The sequence below is a fragment of the Panthera onca genome, chromosome A3 (assembly GCF_046562875.1).
Source record: "Panthera onca isolate mPanOnc1 chromosome A3, mPanOnc1 haplotype 2, whole genome shotgun sequence".
NCBI lineage: Eukaryota > Metazoa > Chordata > Mammalia > Carnivora > Felidae > Panthera > Panthera onca.
In genome coordinates, this window is record NC_138341.1 from 20465693 (window position 1) to 20487371 (window position 21679).

The 21679-nt window shown below is 39.9% G+C and overlaps 1 protein-coding gene across 5 annotated transcripts in view; it reads right to left on the reverse strand.

Moving 5' to 3' along the window:
• Positions 1-4255: 4255 nt before the first annotated feature.
• Positions 4256-21679, reverse strand: part of ASXL2 (ASXL transcriptional regulator 2) — a 137226-nt gene continuing 119802 nt past the window's right edge. For all 5 annotated transcript variants that reach the window (XM_060644938.3, XM_060644943.3, XM_060644942.3 and 2 more), the window contains 3 exons: positions 20489-20594; positions 17879-18596; positions 4256-15086 (listed from right to left, as the gene is read on the reverse strand). In XM_060644938.3, the coding sequence (XP_060500921.3) occupies positions 12612-15086; positions 17879-18596; positions 20489-20594 (3299 nt within the window). In that variant the 3' untranslated portion in view covers positions 4256-12611. The remainder of the gene's footprint in view (positions 15087-17878; positions 18597-20488; positions 20595-21679) is intronic.

The window sequence follows — 21679 nt, forward strand, 5'->3', positions numbered from 1 at the left end:
CTATTACCACACAATCCAGTGGTCATGCTTCTTGCTGTTTACCCAAATGAGCTGAAAACTTATATCCACATAAAAACTTGCACACTGATGTTAATAACAGCTTTATGCATAATTGCCAAAACTTGGAAGCAACCAAAATGCCCTTCAGTAGGGAAATGGACAAAATAAACTGTGGTCTATCCAGACAATAAAATATTATTCAGAGCTATAAGAAGTGAGCTATCAAGCCATGAAAAGACATGAGGAAACTTAAATGCATATTACAGAGGGGTGCCTGGCTAGCTCAGTCAGAAGAGCAAGCAACTCTTGATCTCAGGGTTGTCAGTTTGAGTCCCATATTGGGTGCAGAGATTGCTTAAAAGTAAAATCTTTAAGGGTGTGTGGGTGGCTCAGTAGGTTAAGCATCTGACTCTTGGTTTCAGCTCAGGTCATGATCTCATGGTTCTTGAGTTTGAGCCCCACTTCAAGTCTCACTTCAAACCCTACTTTGAGCTCCATATTGAGCCCCATGGGCAGCACAGAGCCTGCTTGGGATTCTGTCTCCCTCTCTCTCTGCCCCTCCCTGTCTGGAGCGCTCTCTCTCTTTCAAAATAAATAAACGTTAAAAAAATTGTTTAATAGAAACATTTTCATTTCTTTTGCTTATTTTAGGTTTAATTTGTTATTCTTTGTCTAATGTCTTAACATGGAGGATGTTGTCAATAATTTGATAACTTTATTCTTTTTTAGAGTAAATGTTGAGTACTATGAATTTCCCAAGTACTGCTTTAGTAGCATCCCAACAATTCTGATATGTTGTTTAATTTCTATTCAGTTCAAACTACTTTCTAATTTTGATTGATTTCTTTGACCCATGTGGGATATGTTATCTGGTTTCCAAATATTTGAAGACTTTTCAGATATCTTTCTCCTAATGGATTTCTATTTTAATTCCATTATAGTCAGAGAACATACTTTGTGTGACTTGAATCAGTCTGACTATATACTGAGGCTTGTTTTACAGCCCATAAATATAGCCTATATTCTGCGTGCTTTTGAAAAAAAATGTGTATTCTGCTGCTGAGGAAGTGTACCATAAATGTCAATTACATCAAATTGGTTGATAAAGGTGTTTATGTCTTCCATATTTTTACTTATTTTTCTGTATACTTGCTCTATTGAGAGAGAAATATTGAAATCTTTAACTACAATGGTAGATTTCTCTCTCCTTTCAGTTCTATTAGTTTTTGACTCATGTATTTTATAATAGACTTTTAAGAGCAGCTTTAGGTTCACAGCAAAACTGAAGGGAAAGGACAGAGAGTTAACATATACCCTCTGCTTCCACACATCCCCAATTATCAGCACCTTATACCAGAGTGGTACATTTTTTTAAATCAATAAATCTACATTGACACATCATTACCACCCAAAGTCCATAGTTTGCATTAACGTTGTAACTTCTATGGGTTTTAACAAATGTGTAAGGACATGTATCTACCATTATAGTATCCTACAGAATGACTTCACTGCTATAAAAATCCTCTCTGCTCCACCTATTCATCTCTCTCTCCCCTTGACCACTGATCTTTTTATTGTCTCCATTGTTTTGCCTTTTCCAGAATGTCACGTAGTTGGAATCACACAGTATGCAAACTTTTCAGGTTGGCTGTTCTCAGTAATATGCATTTTTTAAAGATTTTATTTTATTTTTATTTTTTTAATGTTTATTTATTTTGATGGGGGGGGGGAGGGGCAGAGAGAGAGAGAGAGAGAGAGAGAATCCCAACCAGCTTTATAAATGTTTTTAAGTCAGGTAATATTTGTCCTCCAACTTTGTTTTTCGCCTTCAAATTTGGTTAGGCTATTTGTCCTTTGATTTCCATATGAATTATCTGAGATCAGCAAAGATGTCCATTATAAGAATTCTACTCTTCACTAGAATTGTTTAATACCAAGCAGAAGGATGGTTAATGGTTTGCTTATTTTCAAAAGGGACTCACCCTTGTTGCCACCAATTCCTGTAACATTCTGATAATCTTCAGCTTTGATGCTAGAGTCTTCGTTCTTGGCTGTACTAAAATGTTGAATTTGGTTCCATTGTCAGCTGTCATTTCTTAGGTCAAGGACATTTTTCTGAGTATGGACAGAGTGAACTGCAAGACTTTTGCTTCTCTCAAGGACACACCAATTCTTCTAACATCATTACTAGTTTCTCTAGTGCTACAGGGTTTTTCTTAATTCCACTGGTGGACCATAGATTCTTCATTTCCTTAAACAAAACCACATTTACTTTTTTTTCTTAAGTAGGCTCCACACCCAACGTAGGGCTCAAACTCACAACCTTGAAATCAAGTTGCAGGCTCCACTGACTGAGCCAGCCAGGCATCCCAACAAAGCTACTTTTAAATTAATCTCAGGTTGCTGAGAAAAGAAAATGTCACACAAGTTTTATTTTCTTTATCCACTGAGACTCTTTTTTAAGAATTTGTGGTAAAATATACATAACATTCACCAATTTAGCCATTTGTAAGTGTGCAGTGCTGTAGCGTTAAGTACAGGATGTTGCAACCACACTACTGTCCATCTCCAGAACTTTAAACACAAACTCCCAATCCCTGTTGCTCCAAGTCACTGGCAACCACCATTCTAATTTCTCTATGAATTTGACTACTCTCGACACCTTATATAAATGGAATCATATAATATTTGTCCTTTTGTGTTTGGCTTATTTCACTCAGCATGTCTTCAAGGTTCATCCGTGTTGTAGCAGGTGTCAGAATTCCATTCCTTTTTAAGAGAGAGAGAGAGAGAGAAGAGAGAGAGAGAGAGAGAGAGAGAGAGAGAGAGAGAGAGAGAGAGAGAGAGAGAGCCTTTTTAAGGCTGAATAATATTCCAAGAATATCACATTTTGTTTATCCATTTATTGATGGACATTTGGATTGTTTCACTTTTTAGCTATTATAAATAATGTTGCTATGAACATTGGTGTGCAATTATCTAAGTCTCTGTTTTCATTTCGTTGGGGTATATAGCCAGAAGTGAAATTGCTGGATCATATGGTACTTCCGTTTAATTTTTTGAGGAATTGCCATACTGTTTTCCACAGCAGTAGAGCCATTTCACATTTCCACCAGCAACAACACACAAGGGTTCCAGCTTCTCTACATCCTTGCCAACACTGTTATTTTCTTATTTTCTTGCTGGTATATATATATATATATATATATATATATATATATATATATATATACACACACACACACACACACACACACTCTGCTATACAAAGTAAACTCTACTCCCAACGTGGGACTTGAACTTATGACCCTGATATCAAGAGTTGCACACACTACCAACTGAACCAGCCAAGCACTCTTTTTGTTTTTTATAATAGTTATCCTAATGGATATGAAATCTTATCATGGTTTGGTTTGCATTTTTCTGGTGATTAGTGATGTTGATCATCTTTCATGTGCTTATTGGTCATCTGTGTATATCTTCTCTATATAAGTGTCTATTCCAGTCCTTTACTCATTTAATTGGCCAGTTGTAGGAGTTCCTTACATATTCTGAATATTGGTTTTTTATTAGATATATGATTTACAAATGTTTTCTCCCATTCTGTGGATTGCCTTTTCACTGTGAATAATGTCCTTTGATGCACAAGTTTTTCATTTTTAATGAAATCCAATTTATCTTTCGTTGCCTATGCTTTTTCCATATCCCAGAAATCAATGTCAAATCGGATTATAAAGCTTTCTCTTCTTCTGAGGGTTTTATGTTTTTAGCTTTTAGGTCTTATATTGATGTTGAGTTAATTTTTGTATAAGACTTAGGGTAAGGGTCCAATTTTATTCTCTTGCATGTAGGTATCAAGTTTCCCAAAAATATTTATAGAGAAGACTGCCCTTTTTTTCATTAACTGGTCTTGTCAAAAATCACTCCATCATATATGTAACGGTTTATTTCTGGGCTCTCTATTCTACTTCATTGGTCTGTATGTCTGTCTTCAAGGTATTTCCACACTATTTGATTACTGTGGCTTTGTAGTACAGGTTTCCTTTTTATTTTTGAAATGCACCACACATTCTTTCTGGCTCATGTTCAGTTCTTTAACACCCTTCAAGTGTTGCCTGGAGACTGGCACTTTCTGTAGTTCCCCAAATTAGCCAGCATCCAGGGAAAATTGCGCAATCAGGTGCAGGAAAAGGAGCAACAGGTGAGTCATTCAACATGGTATTGGGGTTTTTTGGAAAAGAAAAGGCACAGTCGCTAAAGTAAAACTGTATGCCTTTATTCAACTTAAATGAGTCGTTAAGATAAAATACAATTTGCCCATGTGCAGAAACATTATACATTCAATTCTGAAGAAGGTAGTTTTATACAACCAACAAAAGGAACAGTCTAAAAGTGAGAGGAATAAAGACGATAGTGAGAGGGAGCTAAAAGGCAGAGTTTTATCTGTCAAAGTGCTAAGGCCTATGTGCACAAAGTTTTAAAGTGAACAAGACCAACAGAAGGTCATTTCTTCCATTCGGATTTCTCTTGGTGCTGGTGAAAGTCTAAAGGTGTGATGCAATCACAGAACTAAGATGGGTTTTTTAAAAAAGTAGGTCATAGCACTTACGGCTAAAAGTTTTTAATTTCTAGAGTTTCATTTGTCATGTACTCATGGATTCTACATATTTTGTGAATTCAGTAAGAACTTGGCCTTCAATCAGTAGTTTATTATCAAAGAGCAAATTGTCAGGTCTTTCCCAGCCCAGTATCTATCTCCTTATGCAACAAAGAGGAAACCAAAGTATGAGACTCTGGAAGAGTTTCATTAATTTAAAGTTTGCGGTAAGTGATTACATATAGGTTCAGCTGGGGTCACCAGAGTCTTCAAATTGCTATTGCCTGAAATCCTAAAATGAGAATTGCTTACTTGGGGTTCAAAGTCCAACTCCATCATGTCCAAGCTCTAGGTATCTGAAAACATCAGACACTGACTCTTAGAAAGAACTGACCCAAGAAAGTAACATTTTTTTGTACCACACTTTCCATAGAAAGGAAATAGGCTGTGTGCAAAATAGTTCTAAAGTATCTTCAAATATTTTGATATCATTTAATGCATTGCTTTCTTATTGGACTAATCTGAATTTTAACTACTTAAAAAGAGGATCCATGATTAAAGTTAGTGAAATTCAATGTTGACTCAAGTTGGCTTAATAGTGTTTATGAGCAACATCTGTGTCATCTGACAGGTGTACAGACCTAAATCCTGATCAGTAGCAAAAGTTGCCACTAGATGATTCAATAGAAAACCATTACTTAGCCTACAAAATGTCTCGAATCAAATGCCATGTTCCAATCATGGCAATGTAACGTTATGTGAAGCCAAAACCTTAAAAACAAAAACAAAAAAAATTATTTTGTAAAAAAGTTAAGAATAACCCCAAGTTTACTTAAACCTATTTTAAACCCAATCTTGGGTTTATCTTTCTTCTCCCCTAGGCATTCTCTGGGTTTTGCGGTCACGATGGAAATCAGGTTTTTTATTTCCCTTTAGCCTCTTTGAGTTTGGAGAACCAGGGGCATTGAGTTGGAAGTTATTCTTCAGGAGAGTCCACTATGTGGCCACAGCCCATCTGCCCAGCTGATCGTCTCTGGCTCTCCATTCAAGGCTCAGTCCCTCCTCCCAGTTTAAGGAAGTCTTTCCAAGGATGCCCTTTATAGGTTAAGACTGAAAGCTCCATGGAGGTATAGAAATTCTTTAGTTTATAAAGTCTCTATAAAAGAAACCAAATCTTTTGTTTAAGGTCACCAAATACTGTGAAAATATAGGATACCCACCCTCCTGCTTCTTGGACAAAGCTGAGACATTTCACAGTGGAATACACCAAATACCTTCTTGACCGAAAGGTGAATCTGGATTATTTTGGCATACAGAATTTGAGTTGCAAATCCAACAATTCAGGTTAAAGATAAATGGTAAGGAAATTTCAAGAATAAGCACTAACAAAACACAATGATTTATCCTTTAAAAAAAAATTTTTTTTTTAAACACCAGACAGTCTCAAAGGAAGAATTGGGAATTTGGGCCGCTAAAAATTTTAGGTCTAGAATCCTGCTGAAGTTTCTTATAACTCAAGTTCTGTGACTTAGAGATGGGGGTGGGGAGGGGAAAGCCAGTTCTACAATATTATAATAAAAAACTTTAAAACACTAATTTTATCCACTTTGGAGAAAAAGCATGGATACAACTTATGTTTATATTTTTAACAATATAAAATAAAGGGATACATTTCCTTCTCACCAGACTACAAGACGAAAATCAAGATTTAGTTTTAATTCCCTTTAGCTTCCTTTGTGTTTTAACATCAGTGACAGGAAGGCTGCATTATTTACCTAATTGTTATTAGAAAGGGTTAGCTGAGAATAACAGATAGCATCTTTCCTGATGCACTGACCAGAATTAATTGAAAGGGATTCTCTCTTCAACTAAGATGTTACTAAGAAATTTCTTGATGTTTCTGTTAAGAATTCTACATCTTCCAATGATTGTTTTCAGAAAATGTAAATTTTATTAACATGGCTCTTCACTTCCACACTGTTATTTCACCTAGGGACAATGCCTTTCTTCTCTTTCTTCATGTCTCGCCACTGTGTTTTGCTCAGTGCCTCAAACGCTTCACCTCTGTAATTCATTTACACTTAAATTTCCATTATGTCTTGGGAAATATGTAGCACATATTTACTCCTTGAGCCCTTAACTAGACACACGCTGTATGGCTACTACTACTTTAGGAAGACCTTTTGCAATTTTACATGGCTGCTTTTGTTTACCCTTGTATAACCTGAACTTCAGTAGTGCTTAGCACATAGTAGGAGCCCCAAGAAATATGTGAATGAGTAACATGATCTGTACACAAAAACAGCTAGAAACAGTATGCAAAATCTTATTTAAGACCGCTTTACGGTCAAGTAGTGTCAAAAGCAATGAACACAGGTTTCTAAGGTTGTGATGTAAATAAAGGACAGTTGGGGATTCAAGCTGAAGTTGTGTTCTGGTATATTGCTTTCTCACTCAACTGCAGATCAACTATACATTTAGGCTCCTATGTCATTACCTGAATATGAATGTTACTTTCGGTGAGGTAGGAGGCCCATTTAAATAATTATATCTACTGGAAATGGGGGGATGGCTTTGTAAAAGGCCATAATGGGCTGGTGTAAACACATTTAATATCTCACCTTCACTCCTATTTATTATATGGGAATTATGAGGATGCAGATATTCCCTGAGACTTCAGAAATTTCCTTTAGAAAAAAGCGCATTTTCAGCAAAGATTTACAGTGCTGTTCCCTTGGATGGGTAAACGATATTCAATGTCTTTGGGCAACACCAATGTTTGAAATGTCAATTTTTGAAAAATAATAAGGCTGTCTTTTAAAAAGCATTCTACATATCCTTATTAATTTCCAAAATATAAATCTATAAATTATTCATTTTTAAAGAATGGGCTAGATTCCTTTATTTCCAAAGACTATCTAGGTATCATTTTGCTCCTTCAATCGTATCCTAAAACCAAGTATTTGCAACCACAAAATTCTCTTGAACAGGATTGCAGACTATCTGTAGGTATGGCACCATGGGCAGTTAAGCTCTAATATTTGGCTCATTCCGTATTTCCATAATTGCCCTTCCCGACACTGGGCAATTCAAAACCCAAGTTCTCCTAGCTCTTCTAGCTCTCAAGATCAACCAGCAAGGACCTAAAACTGGTTAGGAAACTCCCTCTCCAGATAAATCAGGAAGGATACAGAACTGCTTAGGAAATTCACTTCTTAGAGAAGAACTGGGAAACAGAAAAAAAGTTTTCAATTACCTTCACGAGATTATTTCTTCACGTAGTCCTACTGCTTGTAAGGTGATGGCAGCAAATGTTTGCTAATGAATCATTAACCACTGTTGAGAAAGAAAAACCTATTTTCCCCCTGAGATATTTTCTTACCGTTCTTTGTTATAGAAGCAAACAGTGGGCACACATGTTTTTGTGTTTGTCTGTTTTGAACGTTCCCAGGAACACCAGGTGGTTAAGAGACAGAACAGTTCAAGGGTGAAAACAGAGACAGACAGATAAGGTGAATTTAACATTTTTACTAGAATTCTGAGAGAAATATGCTACCCTGATATGTTTATCACCAAATTCCTCATTTCACTCCTCTATACAATCTGTGGTAATCTTCCAATGATAATATAAGGCAACAGCTGAGGGCCCTTACCCACACCGCTCTCAGATGGATGTCAGACCTCAAGATTCACCAAAAACTCCAAGGTTTTTATTTTCACTTTAATTATCTTTTACTTAATAATAAAATGAAAAATAAGAATATATGAATACATACAATCTATATACATATATTTATTGCAAATACTTAAAATTCTTATGTAAAATGATTTTTCTATATTTGTGAAAAAATATGACTTTTTAAATGGTGTTGACACCAACTTCTCTGTACATACCCTCAATTCCAATGTTAACAATTCCTTTAAAAAGGCAAAAGACACAAAAGTTTAGCATTTACCAAACCAGTCTGTACAAACCTTATAAGCCAGAAGGAAAAAAAATAGCTTGTGGTAAATAAGTTGATTTTCTTTTAAAATAAAAAATAAACTTCAAAACTATTCCCCTTATTGCATTTCTCGGAAATAATCTGAGTGTCTTTAGAGTAACTTCCTTTGTAATAATTTGTGCCTTAACAGTGAGGTCCTACATTAAACATACCATATATGAGAAATTCAAAGTCTTCCACTGTCACTTTTTACATAGATATTAAAATATATATTACTTAAAATATATTACTGGAAAGCTATTTTTAAAATTGATCTTTAATAGTTGTATCAAATGTAAAGCATTAAAAAAAATAAAGTAACCAAGAATCTATGAAGCTCTTACTTCAACTTTAGGAAATGTTTCACCTATTGTTCCCTTTCAATAGGTATGTAGGTACTGAAACATGGCAGGAAAGATCCCTGCCTATCATCATGTTTCTCAGAGTCTCTTTGGACTATTCTACAAATTGAGCTGAAAGCTACCACTGGCCAAGTTTTTTTACTTAGCACGTTGTTGTAATGCAATGGGAACTTTTCCCTCCTTGCTGTGAAAGTGAAACCTCTAGGTCACAGAGAAAACCCTGGCGCTGCTCACGGACAGTGAGTTCTAGAAATAAATAGTGGTGTATTGACCAGAGAAGACCCCCTCATTATAACAAATCATTTCACCGAACAGTTCTTTAAGGACTCTAAGGTAGAGAAAGGCAATTAATAAGCAATTAGGATGGTCACTGTCAAGTCATTAATACATGTGAATTTACACCTTCACCCAGAAGGCAACGAGGTCTTCCTTTGGCTATTTATTTAAATCTGAGAGAATTCCTAAAACACATACATCTGGGTGCCTTCCCAGCCCATGCTAGTATGCTTCCCCTACCCCAAGAAAAACGTCCCATTTGCCAGATCTTATTCTTAGAAATGTTACATGGGACATCACATATAGTTTCAGTATCTTGAGCACAGGGTTTAAGGAATAGTAGGGCAAACACTCCAGGTTATTTGGCTTTATTTTGTTTAATAGGCTGGAGATTTTTCATGGAAATTTTTTTTTAAGATTCAGGGAGCCTTCTCTAATAGACAACTCAGAACATTCATTAAGTAAGACTGAGATGATTATTGTTAATGCTCTCTCCCCAAGGTGACCCACAAAGGAAGGTATCTGAAGGCTGAGAAGCATACCCTGGAGATATAAGCATCAGGCACAATGCCTGACTAGTCACTGGAAATAGTGCAACTACATACCACAAAAATAAGCTTAGCACTTATCCACAACCTTTCAGATTGAACTGAACGGTAAAGCAACTCTGAAAACCTAAGATAAAAACTGCTTTAAAGGTACTGGAGTCCCATGCTCTTAACAACACACAGATCTTTCTTGTTCCTCCTGCTTCATTTTCAAAAGAGTCAGATTGTAATACGGTTAGATTGTTGCTCTTGCTTTTCTGTTCAGCTCTTAAAATGACTTTCTACCTGAAACCACTGTTTTGAAACGAACTGACAAATGGATTGTATTTAATTTACTACCAACCCAAGAGAATCTATTCTCTCATTCTGTCAAGATTGAGACAGTGTACGTAGACGACAAATTCTGTTTTAGGGACATTTGTAAATGCAAATATTTCATTAGCTGAGTATAATTTGTTAGGAGAATCTGGGGAATCATAATGCTTAGGGCCTATCTGCAAGAGCCTGGTCAAGATGAAGAGGCACAATACGGTCTGCTCTCCAAGTGGACTTGAAAATCCCTGATACTTTTCCTCCTTTCCTGGTTAGTCTGTCCAACCTCAGATTAGGAGAACCATGGAAGAGAGACTTTCTATGACAGCAAAGGCGCAAAGAAGAAAACTCACGTTGATCAATCCAAACTGGTAATTAACGTTCAGCATGGGGTCCGTTCTGAATCACTCAGGCACTTCCAGCGCACAGACCGCCTTCGGTCCTGGCACGGACACGGGGAGTGAAGAAGCTAAGTATGGGGAGTCTAACCCAGCAATAGGTGCTTTGAACTCCCTCCCTTGGACTGTCCAGGGTACTGACAGTCTGGGGAACAGAAGCATGGTTTCTGTTTCCTACTGGATCTTGGCTGGAGAACTTAATCCTTACCCCTGTATCCTTGCAGCCTTCATATTTTTAAGCCATGAAGAAAACGGGAAGTTAGGAGGGCATCCTATTGTCTCAGCTGAAACTGGAACACAGATATTAATCTTATATTTGCCTTGGGTCGCAAAAAATTAACAAAAACAAAAACTGAAGAATAGTGTAGCAGTAAGTTTCTTATGGGGTTCAAAAGTATTACAAGCATGTATATTATGGGGCAAGGAGGGGAATGGGTAACAGAATGGGGAAGAGTGTTACTGTCTACTTTCTCCTAATCTGGAATGTGACTTAATAAGTTTACACTGTTCTGCGTATGGTAAATATCACATCCTGAATACTAAGTACAACCACAAGTGTACTAGGTTGCAATAATATTTTTACTTTATACACTTGAAATTAGGAAACTTAAAATCAATATGCAAAAGATGCACATTGACAACATCCAATTCTTCGATACCAAATTCTGATAAACTGTAGATTTATTCTAATGTTCTTTAACCATGACCTAAATATAGGTACTCAAAAACTCTTCAGTCATTAGAGACAAGATTTAAAAGAATAAAAAAGGAAACAAAAAAAGTCAACAAAAACAAATAACAAAACTGTGAAGCTAATTTCTTTCTAGATGTTCCCTTAGCCATTTACTGAGGCCCCTTTACATTAGAAATCTCTAGTGCATAGATACCAGTAATCCAAAATAGAGGACAGGTTTTCTCAAACAGGAAAAGTGTCTAACTTTTACTGTATGCGTGCACACTGTGTTCAGAGTCATATAGAACAAGGTTCTTCCATACTCCTCAGATGCCTGGGAGGTCCAAACAGGCTTAACAGAACGGGCAAATGTGACAGCCAAGGGCTTTTCTTCCTGCAGCGACAGCAGGACTACAGAACATCAGGGAACGGGTTGGGCAAGAAGAGGAAAAGAAAGACTACCTTGTTTCTAGTGTTAAAACCGTTTTCCAAAGTTCTGTATGTTCAGTTTAACAATTTCTGCACTTTTACTCCTTTGCCCAACAAAACACATAGTTCAAATCACCCCATCATTAATATTATTTGTTACTTTTGTCCTAGTATTTCCTACCTGTTTGTAAGCTCCACGACTGACAAAGTACTTGGATGTTATTGCCGGAACTGCTGCCCTGCACAGGCGACAGTAACAGCAGGGGCCCGGAGAGGCATCTCCTTTATGGGCCACATTCACAGTCTCAGGGCAGGGTAGTGGGACTTGAGGGCAGGGATCCACAAACTGCAAGCAGAGAGCTTGGCAACAGCACGGGTTTGTGGAAGCCAAGAACCAGGTCAAGAGCTTTTGGAGTCTGAGATACTACCTGTGAAATTAACATCTTATCAAAAATTTGAACTTAAGAAGGTTCTTCCTGTCTAAGAGAAAGGGACTGAGCAAACCCTGACTCCAGATTCTGCAAAGGCTGAATAATCCATGTAAAGCCTGCAGTCAGACTGTCATGGCATAATCAGCTTGAATGGTCATTTCTCCAGACCATCCCTTCAACTCCTTCCTTTTCCTGGCCACTTAGGAAAGGACAGAAGAGAGACAGCTTCCTGTAACCATGCATGGCATTAAAGTTTTCTCAGAGTCACATGAAGCAGAACATAAATCTGAATTTAAAGTAATACATCATTACCTAAACAGCTGGAAAAACGTTAAAACAAAATGTGACATATTTACATGATTTTGTAAGTGCAAACTTGTCACAAATTCACAAAGTCTTGCTTGACCTAGACTTACTATACAAGGTGCTCTTCCTCTAAAATGTAAGATCTGCACTCTGTATTCCTGATTAAGTAACATTTGTCTTTCAAGACAACTGAAACCTCCTTATTTATTTCTGTGATTCCCAAAGGATGCAAAAAACACATCTCGTCAACCCTTCCCTTCCTGCCTCCTTTACAGCATGTTCTCTTTCTAGTCTCGTTACCGAACGACAAGGCAGGAGACACAAAGTTTAGAGGGGCCGATGCAATCATCGTGGCAGAACGCTCCACACCCCTTGCACATGATCATGGCTTTCAATCGGCAGTAACATTTCGAAGGTGTGTCCTCTATGCTGTTCTCTTCAGGAAAGGCCTGAACAGGAATGGTCTGGCCATGGCTGCTGGGATTCATAGCTTGGCTAGCAGGGATAGTGGTGACAGTCACTGAAAAGGACATGACATCACCTACGTTGCTAGATACTTGGCTACAGTCAGGCATCCCCGGTACAGCAGAGTTAGGGTCCATGTCAGACGAGGTGGAGACATTGATCATGCCTCTGTAGCTTGGCCCAATCTGTGTGGGGCTTCCATATAGCTTTGGGGTTTGCAGTGGTGGAAGGAGGAGAGGCTGATGGGTGGGACTGTCTGCAGTCAGAGGGAGAGCAGAAGAACTGAAAAGCTCAGGGCTGCTACGCATCGTCTTCCCTCTCACTGCATGAGCTATTTGTTTCTGTGCTGCCTGAATAAAATCTCGGGCTAGGGTTTTTTCATCAAATGTTTGGCCTCTAGGGAACAGGTAATTCTCCTTGCTTAAAGTGGTTTGCTCATGCACTGGTGTCTCCGCCTTCACATTCTTTTTTGCTAAACAATCATTGGTGGATGGGGTCTCTCTACTGTGGGGTCCTGAACTTGCTTCACACTTGCCAGAACCCTGGGAAGCCTGGGGCTCCTCCTTCACCATGATGGGTTCTTGCTCATCACCAGTACTTTCCTCATCAGTATCTTCTTCTTTGCCGCTGCTACTATCTCCTGTTGCATTTTTACAGTCTGTATATCCCACTTTCAAGGCCTCAGTGGGGCTACTTAGACAAAAACGGTCTTCAGGGTTTACAGAATGGGTCCTCCTAAAGCTCTCTGAACCCCGGCCATAGGTGGAAATGTTAAGTAAGTAGTGACCTGCCATTGCAGGCTTTGATGTCCTTCTGCCAGCAAAACCCAACATGAACCTCTGGCTTGTAGAGATATCCTCTAACTGGAAACCTGAGTGAGTGAAGCTGAACTGGGAGGGCTGCACAAACGGGAGAACATTCTGCCTCCGAACCCTCTGGATGAGAGTCTGAAGGATCTGATCTTGAGTGGCTTTACTTAGTCCTTCCTGGTATTGGTGTGTGTCAATGCTAGAGTCCCTCAGATCCTTACCTGTCAAGAGCTGGAGGGATCTTGGAACCTGGGGGAGCTGCTTATTTTGCAAGGTTTTACCCAGCGGCTGTAGAGCTGGGCGAGACTGCCTCTCACTAACTTCCTCTCTGCTGATCTCTGTTGCGTTGGTGCCTGTGAGGGCTCCCACCCCCGGCTCCTCTCTTGTGGTCAGTGGAACAGTTTTCATTTCAACTTTGGTGAGAGGTTTGGGCAGAATTTGCTCCATGGGAACATCTTTGCCCTGAAGCAGCTGAGTGACCAAAGGATTATTCGCAGGGATACTAGAGCTTGGCCTTGAAATGGGTCCATTCATATTTGAAGAAGTTCCTGGAGTTTTAAGGCTAGAAGCTACTGGCAAAGTGCTCGAGGACGGAGCTGATCCGGTAGGTGCTACAGTCACACTGACCTGGGGTACAGGAAGCTTTTCTAAAGTGGCTGCTGTTAATAAAGATGTTAAAGGAGAGGGAGTCATATCCACTGACGTACTAGCAGTTGTCTCTGCTGAGGCTGAAGGGTCTGGTATATTCTTACTAGAACCTACTCTGGGCTCAACTGTGCCGTCAGCTGCAAAACGAACAGGCGAGGCACCAGAGAGGAGAGCAGAATCTGTCGGAGCAGAAGGCGCTTTCTCCTGTCTGCAATCGTTGGGCCCTTGTGGGTGGGTATGAGAGGCCACTGTGGCTGTTGCCCTGGTGGGATTCAGTTTTTCATTACTCAGTTTCCCTACAGCTGGTGGGGGTGCGTGAGTGTGGGCTGGTGATGGGACACTTGTGCGTGCTCCACTGATGGCAGGTGTTGGAGGCACTGAGGGGGTTTGCTGTAGTTGTGCTCCAGAGACACTATGAGGCTGAGCCTGGTCTGGGGTCTTGGTCTCAGACTGGGGCTGAGTCTCTGGAACACAGGGTAAAAGCTCTCTCGTACCTCCCCTGCTTCCAGTTCCTGCCAATTCCAGTGCGGGGCCCTTTCCGGGTTCACGGGCTCTGTCTGAGTCTGGACTCCCTCCTCTAGCAGGCTTCCTTTCACCACCCTCTCCTGGACCTTGTCCACCCCCCGGGCCAGGTCCTGGAATGGTCCCTCCAACCGAGGCGGCAGCGGCAGCGGCGGCGGCGGCGGCAGCTGCTGCCCTCTGTGCTTTGACCAGCTGGGCTTTTGCTTTGATGTCTGCAAGAGTTCTGGCTCCTGTTCTGTTAGGACTAGTGATGGAGACTGGAAAACGAGCCCTGGGAGAGACCTGCGATGTAGGAAAAGGCATGGGGGAGATTCTGGAGACAGGGATCTGAAAGAAGGAGGGAGAAAAAGAAAACGCCAGAGCTTAGTTTTCACTTACAAGAGTAACAGAACTTCATCAACACTTGAATTTTCCCAGTAGGGTAAACACTGCACAACACCAGTGGCAATGGTGGCAGGTCCATGGCCAAGAGACCAGACTGCGGAGACAGCAACACGATTTCGTCTCCAGGATCCTTCCACCTCTTAGAGTGGTGCCAAAGTCTCTCCTCCCCCGACATCCTGTCCACCCCAAATCCCCATACCTCTTTTCCCAACACAACTCCCTCCTAATGGCATCACTACTCACAAGTGCTTATTATTTACGATACAGACCTCTCTACGGTATTTGCGCTTTCAAAAGTGTGTGTGTGAGAAGCATACCACTGTCTTTGTCTTCCTAGCTCTCCTTCCAAGGTCCAAGGAAAAATTCTTGCTCTCTTCTGCTCTACACACATACACCCATGCACACTTAAGAATACAGGCTGAATTATCTCAATGACAGAGGCTTCTAGATAGCACTGGAAGACAGAGACAGTGTGTAATCCACAGACGCACCCCACTCTGCCCATCCCATGAGGAAGGATGCACATAATATATATGTTTGCTATAGTCATTCTCCTCCCTGGCTGGCTTAATACTTACTTGGGGAGCTTTTTAAACTTACTTGGGGAGCTTTTTAAAACTATATGCGCTCTGAGTCTTATCCTAAAATTTACAAATTAGAATCCTAGGGAAAAATGCTTTTATCAGGTTTGAAACCACTGATTTTCATATCATGAAATATTGTATCTGAAAGGAATCTGACTCATATTTGAAACTATACTTCAGAAGCTATCAGAGTTCATTAGAATGCATCAAAGTCTGGCCCCTCCTAGTAGCTGCTAGTTTAAAGGAACAAATAACTATTACAGATGTTCTAGGGCATTTAATTAAAAAAAAAAAAAAAAGAATCAAGCCACGGTACCGTAAGAATAGTAAAAGTGATTTTCATAAAAATCACACTCTCTGGCAAAGCATGCATTGTAGAAAAGTCTCAAAAAATTTTTTAACAGGGTGAGATTTGTAAGTGTATAAATCTTAAAATTATAAAGTCATGAAGAGGGGCGCTTGGGTGGCTCAGTTGGTTAAGCATCCGACTTCAGCTCAGGTCATGATCTTACAGTTTGTGAGTTCGAGCCCTGCGTAGGGCTCTGGGCTGACAGCTCAGAGCCTGGAGCCTGCTTCAGATTCTGTGTCTCCTCCTCTCTCTGCCCCTCCCAAGCTCATGCTCTGTCTCTCAAAAATAAATAAATGTTAAAAATGTTTTTTAAGAAGTCATGAAGAATGTCATACAATTAGTAATAGGCAAAATGAGAGGGAAATCACGTAGTAAATGAAATGGGTCAAGCACTAGGAAATGAAAGTTTCTAAGGGATATTTCCTGAAAGAACAACTTTGGTTCAACTAAGTTAAATTAAAAGGGGGGGGGGGGGGGAGTATTTCTATGTGGATTATTTTCTCTTTATATCCTAATATGAATGAATAATACCCAGTGCCTGGGTTCATAGTAGACACAATAGTATTAATAAATACCATTAATAAAAATGTACTATTTATCAAATGAATAAATGGATTACAAACTGATATTAAGCACAAGGCCAAGTATTACTAAACCTTTATATCAGAAGTAAAAATGTGTTTGGGCTTTAAAGGGCTCACTATTGGTTAAACGCAGTCTTTATATAGTATCTTAGCGATACTGCTTTCCGAATGTGAAATATTTGGTACGCAGCAATATAACACTAACATGGAAGTTAATGACGTATCCTAAGCAGCAGAGCTTAGCAAGGCTATTCCACCTTACCAAGAAGAAACCTTCTCTCAAGAAACCAGCAGTGACTCAAGGCAGCCACAAACGTTTCCTTTAAAAAGATGGGGCACCTGGGTGGCTCAGTTTGTTGAGCGTCCAACTTTGGCTCAGGTCATGATCTCAAGGTTCCTTGAGTTCAAGCCCCATGTCGGGCTCTGTGCTGACAGTGTGAAGCCTGCTTGGGATTCTGTCTCCCCCTCTATCTGCCTTTCCCCCACTCACACTATCTCTGTCTTTCTCAAAATAAGTAAATAAACTTAAAAAAAAAAGGTAGTTCTAGAGCCACAGAACATCAAATTAGTTATGGCAGTAAGAAAAGGGCCAAGGTACACTTAAATATCATTGCTCTCGCTACAAAGATCTTTTTTTTTTTTAAGTTTATTTATTTATTTGGAGAGAGAGAGAGAGAGAGAGAGAGGGAGAGAGGGCAAGGGAGGAGCAGAGAGAGAGAGAGAGGGAGAGAAAGAGAATGTCAAGCAGGCTTCACGCTATCAGTGCAGAGCCAGACACGGGGCTCAGACCCATGAACCATGAGATCATGACCTGAGCCAAAACCAAGAGTCAGATGCTTAGCCAACTGAGCGACCCAGGTGCCCCAAAGACAGATCTTTTAATCACATCAATGACTTCCTTCTTTTATCATATTTCTTATTCTGCCACATGAGACAGAATAATATCGGTAACTATTTTAAGATATAAGAGTAGCCAGCAGGGGTGGGTGGGTGGACGGATGTAGTCTACATTAGATATCCAGGTACCTTACTTACTCAAAAACTAAAAGATCTGTAGGAATGGAGTTCTAAATGCCTGTTTATTAATAATTTTATTCGTGTAAGACCACAGTTACATGCTTATCAAATATATACAACTGCTTCTGCATTAAGAAATAACACAAATGACTTGAAATTTAGTAAGTAGGACCAGAAACTCAATTCTTCCCACTCACTTACCTTGAGAGGCGGTACTTTTCGCACCTGGATCCTGTCTGCTCTACTGAGAAAGGGCTGTGGCGAGACGTGAAATGGCTGCTGGTGCTGGCGATTCTCAGTGACACGTGGCCTTTTCTCCCAGCTCACAGGGGCCTCTTCTTGGAGGAGACAAGATTTCCTCTTAAGGCTCTCTGGGCTGTGGTCGGTCAGAGCTGATGGAAGTTCTTTCATACTGGTCTCCTGTGGACCTGTTTCCACTATGGGCTTCATTCCTGGCTTATCCACCCCAGGACTCTTGGGTTTGTTTGGGGACGTAACTAAAGCTCCTTGGCTTTCATCTTTGTTGTAATTAGAAACTGTAGTGAGATGATTCTCTTTCTCAGACTCCTGTTCAACAGAGGCAACTGGCTTCTGCTCCAAGAGCTCATCATCCTTAGGGCACTTGATGGGAACAGTGCCGCCAAGCTCTTGGGTATTGCTTGCTGAGGACAGTAGGGGCTCTGTGGGCTTCGAGTTCGGCGGCACCAGATCTTGGCTTTCATGCTCTTCCTTCCTTACTGGGGATGGTGCTTGTGCCACTTCTTCTTTAGAGTCTAACTGGGGAATCACTGGGACTGTACTGGCAGGTGAGGCCTCTGAAGGAAGCATGGATTTTGGTTGCTCTACTGGGGTTTTCTTTACTTTGAGATCACTGGGCGAGGCTGTTAATTTCTTTGAATCCTCAAGGCTCAGGCCAGAACTAAAAGGTGGAAGAAAAAAATATTCTAGTTGAGAAATGGCTCGTGTTATTGAAAGCATTATGAGATAATAGTATATGGCAATGCCTAGAAGGAACCCTGATACATCGGAGGTATTCCTCACATGTTATCTTCACTATTATCATCATTAGTGAAGCTCTGGAGTTCGACTGCCTGGATGCAAATCCTGGCTCTGGTAAGATCCATGTGACATTGAGTAAGTCACTAGTCTTCTGTACCTCACTTTCTTCAGTTATATACTGAAATTCATCACTTGATACTATTGGTGTTATTAAGTTAATGCATGTAAAGTACTTAGAACAGTACCTAGCACATATTAAAGCTCAATAATGTTAATTATCATTACTTTTGCATATAAGAGGGGCTACCTTGTCTAGAAGCAAGCATCACAGACTACTCACAAGGGAAGTGAAAAAAGACCAAGACCCATGCACCCTGATCACCTCTGCTCTGCAGCACCTGAGAAAGGCTGGCCCAAGAAATCTAAGGGCCCCTGAGGAGACAGGAGTTGGCTGTCAACACTCTCCAAGCATTGAAAATTAGAACTTGGGAGTTTCTGGAAAGCCTGTTTAAACTTCATTTAGTATAGTTCTATAATTCCGAGACCAATGCCTCTGAGCTATCCCAGGAGTGAACTGATGGGACTTCCATAGTGTGGCCTAGAGCTAAGCTACTCAGTAGGAGTCACTAGAGACTCCTCCTAATGTTTTAGGATATTGTTTAAACAGGCAAAAGCAAGGTACCCTCTTTGGTGACTTCAATCAGGACTGCACAATGGCTAACAACAAAACTATACAATACCAAAAAACAGTTCTTCTATAAAAGCTGGCAAAAAATAAGAGCTAAAAACAGAAAAACCCAAGAATTGCTACAATGCTCTATCTGCCTAAGGAGGGAGGGCTCAGAGCTCATACTAAGAGTGGAGAAATATCAATACGTGAAACTCTTTTTCTTTTCTTTTTTTTTTTAAAGATTTTAAGTAATCTCTATACCCAACGTGGCGCTTGAACTCACAACCCCAAGATCACGAGTTGCACGCCCTAATACCTGAACCAGCCAGGTGCCCCAATAAGTGAGACTCTGAATCTCAGTAGGAATTACTTCCTAAGTGACCATAAAGGGGATCAATGAACTACTTGGAGACAAGGACAAGAGCCATTAGTTCTCAAACTGTGGGTATGAGTGTTCTTAAGGACTGCCATTAGGTATGCAGAAGGAAAGAAGGGAGCCAAACCAACAGAATCTGGATGTTCAATTCTACTTCGAACAATACAGCTCCACTGCCATCTATTTAAATGTCCCCTTTAAAATTTTATTTGGACTTTTTGTTAGGAAAAAAAAAAAAATTTAGACAACATATCCTTGAGAACGGGGTTTGTATCTTGATTCAGCTATGAATATCTCCCAGAGGGTCTTATACAGAGAAGAAGCTGTTTAATGATGCACTGGGCATAATGATCCATATTATGGGATTCCTCAGTGATTCTGGATAAATTATCATCTTGTGGGATGATAATTAACTACTAGAAAAGATGTACAGAATTTCAGTATTCTCTTAACTTATAAAGTCACTGGAAGAACTATTCACCCTATTCAAAGAAAGGGACTCTAATTCAAGATAACACTTTTTTTTTTTTTTTTTTTTTTTTTTTTCCCTTTCATAAAACCATCCCACCCACAATAGTAATGTGTTAAGAGTCAAGTAATCCAATTCTGGGCACCCATGACTCATAAAAAGAAAATAATTCTTCCTAAAATAGAATTGGTGAAGGAAATTGAGGACCAGATTTTCTAGAAAGGTAGTAAGATGAAACACTGTGTGACATATATGTAGGAATGAACATTTGGTTTACAGAACCTGTCTTGATATTACCTCTGACCATAGTAGCTTTCAAAGAATTGTTCTTTCCATGGCTCTACTTTTTTCTCCTTCTCAATCTCTTGTCGAATTCTCACCTGCATCTCAGGTGTAAACTCACCTATAATGTACCAAAATAAAATAAGATAAAATTTTTAAAAAGGATACTCAATAGAAATATGGTGTTTCCATTTTTTAACTTTGCAGATTACAAAAGACTCGTGCAGGAGTCAAAATACCATCATGTGAAAATAATAGAAATTTCCCAGAATTCTAACAGAAATTTCTCAAAATTCCTCACTGGAAGGGAGCAGATAAATGCCATCAGGTGAAATAAAAATACTTGTGCACCACTCCATGCAGTTTTCGGTCTCAGCTGGGCCACTTGTGCCTTTTCTCTGGGCTTTCCTTGTAGCACCTCCCTCTAACACCAAACATCATTTCTCTACAGATTTCTTTTATCACTAACCTTGAATGTTTAATTTCCACTGGAAATTTGATATGACTCTCATCATATGTTTTCAGTAAATAATGCCACTGAGTATTTTATTATTTTAAAGCTCTGTTTCTCTGAGGCGACTTGTATTTTATGCCCTTTATCTCCTACTGCATAATGAACAGCTGTGGCCCCGCTCAGAGGCATTTAAGGCACCAGTAAAAAGAGAGGGAGCTATTTAGGAGTTGCTAGTTTTCTAACTGTCCCAGAAATTGTGCCACTCTAGCGCCTTGGCGAGGAGGCATTCAACATGTCAAACACCCAGCTGCTCGGAACATGACAGTTACGTGCACATACTACCAGCCGCCTTCAGTCCTCCCACTCCATCAGCAGAGAACCGTCCAATGTGCTGGGTAGGCCACCTTCAAGCCGAGGCTTGGAAACATTGCTCTCTGTTATATTCTACCACCCAGGACACCAAGGAATAAGAGGTAGCAATGGTAGACGTGAAGTTGAAGGTCTCTTGGGGGTAAGAAAACGGAAAGGGAAAGTGTCTGAGGACACAGTCCTGGTCATGTAAGTAGGAAAAGAGGAATCTGTCTGCCGGAATCCAACGGAGAACTACTTTTTTGTCGAGTCCACTGTGCATGACAGAATGAGGAACAGAAAGTACTGCATTCTGTTCACACGTGTACAGTGTTCAAAGTGTTTGCTGCTCACATGTCTCTAGGTATAGCAGTGACTGCTCCTATGCAGTTAACACTGCTAAT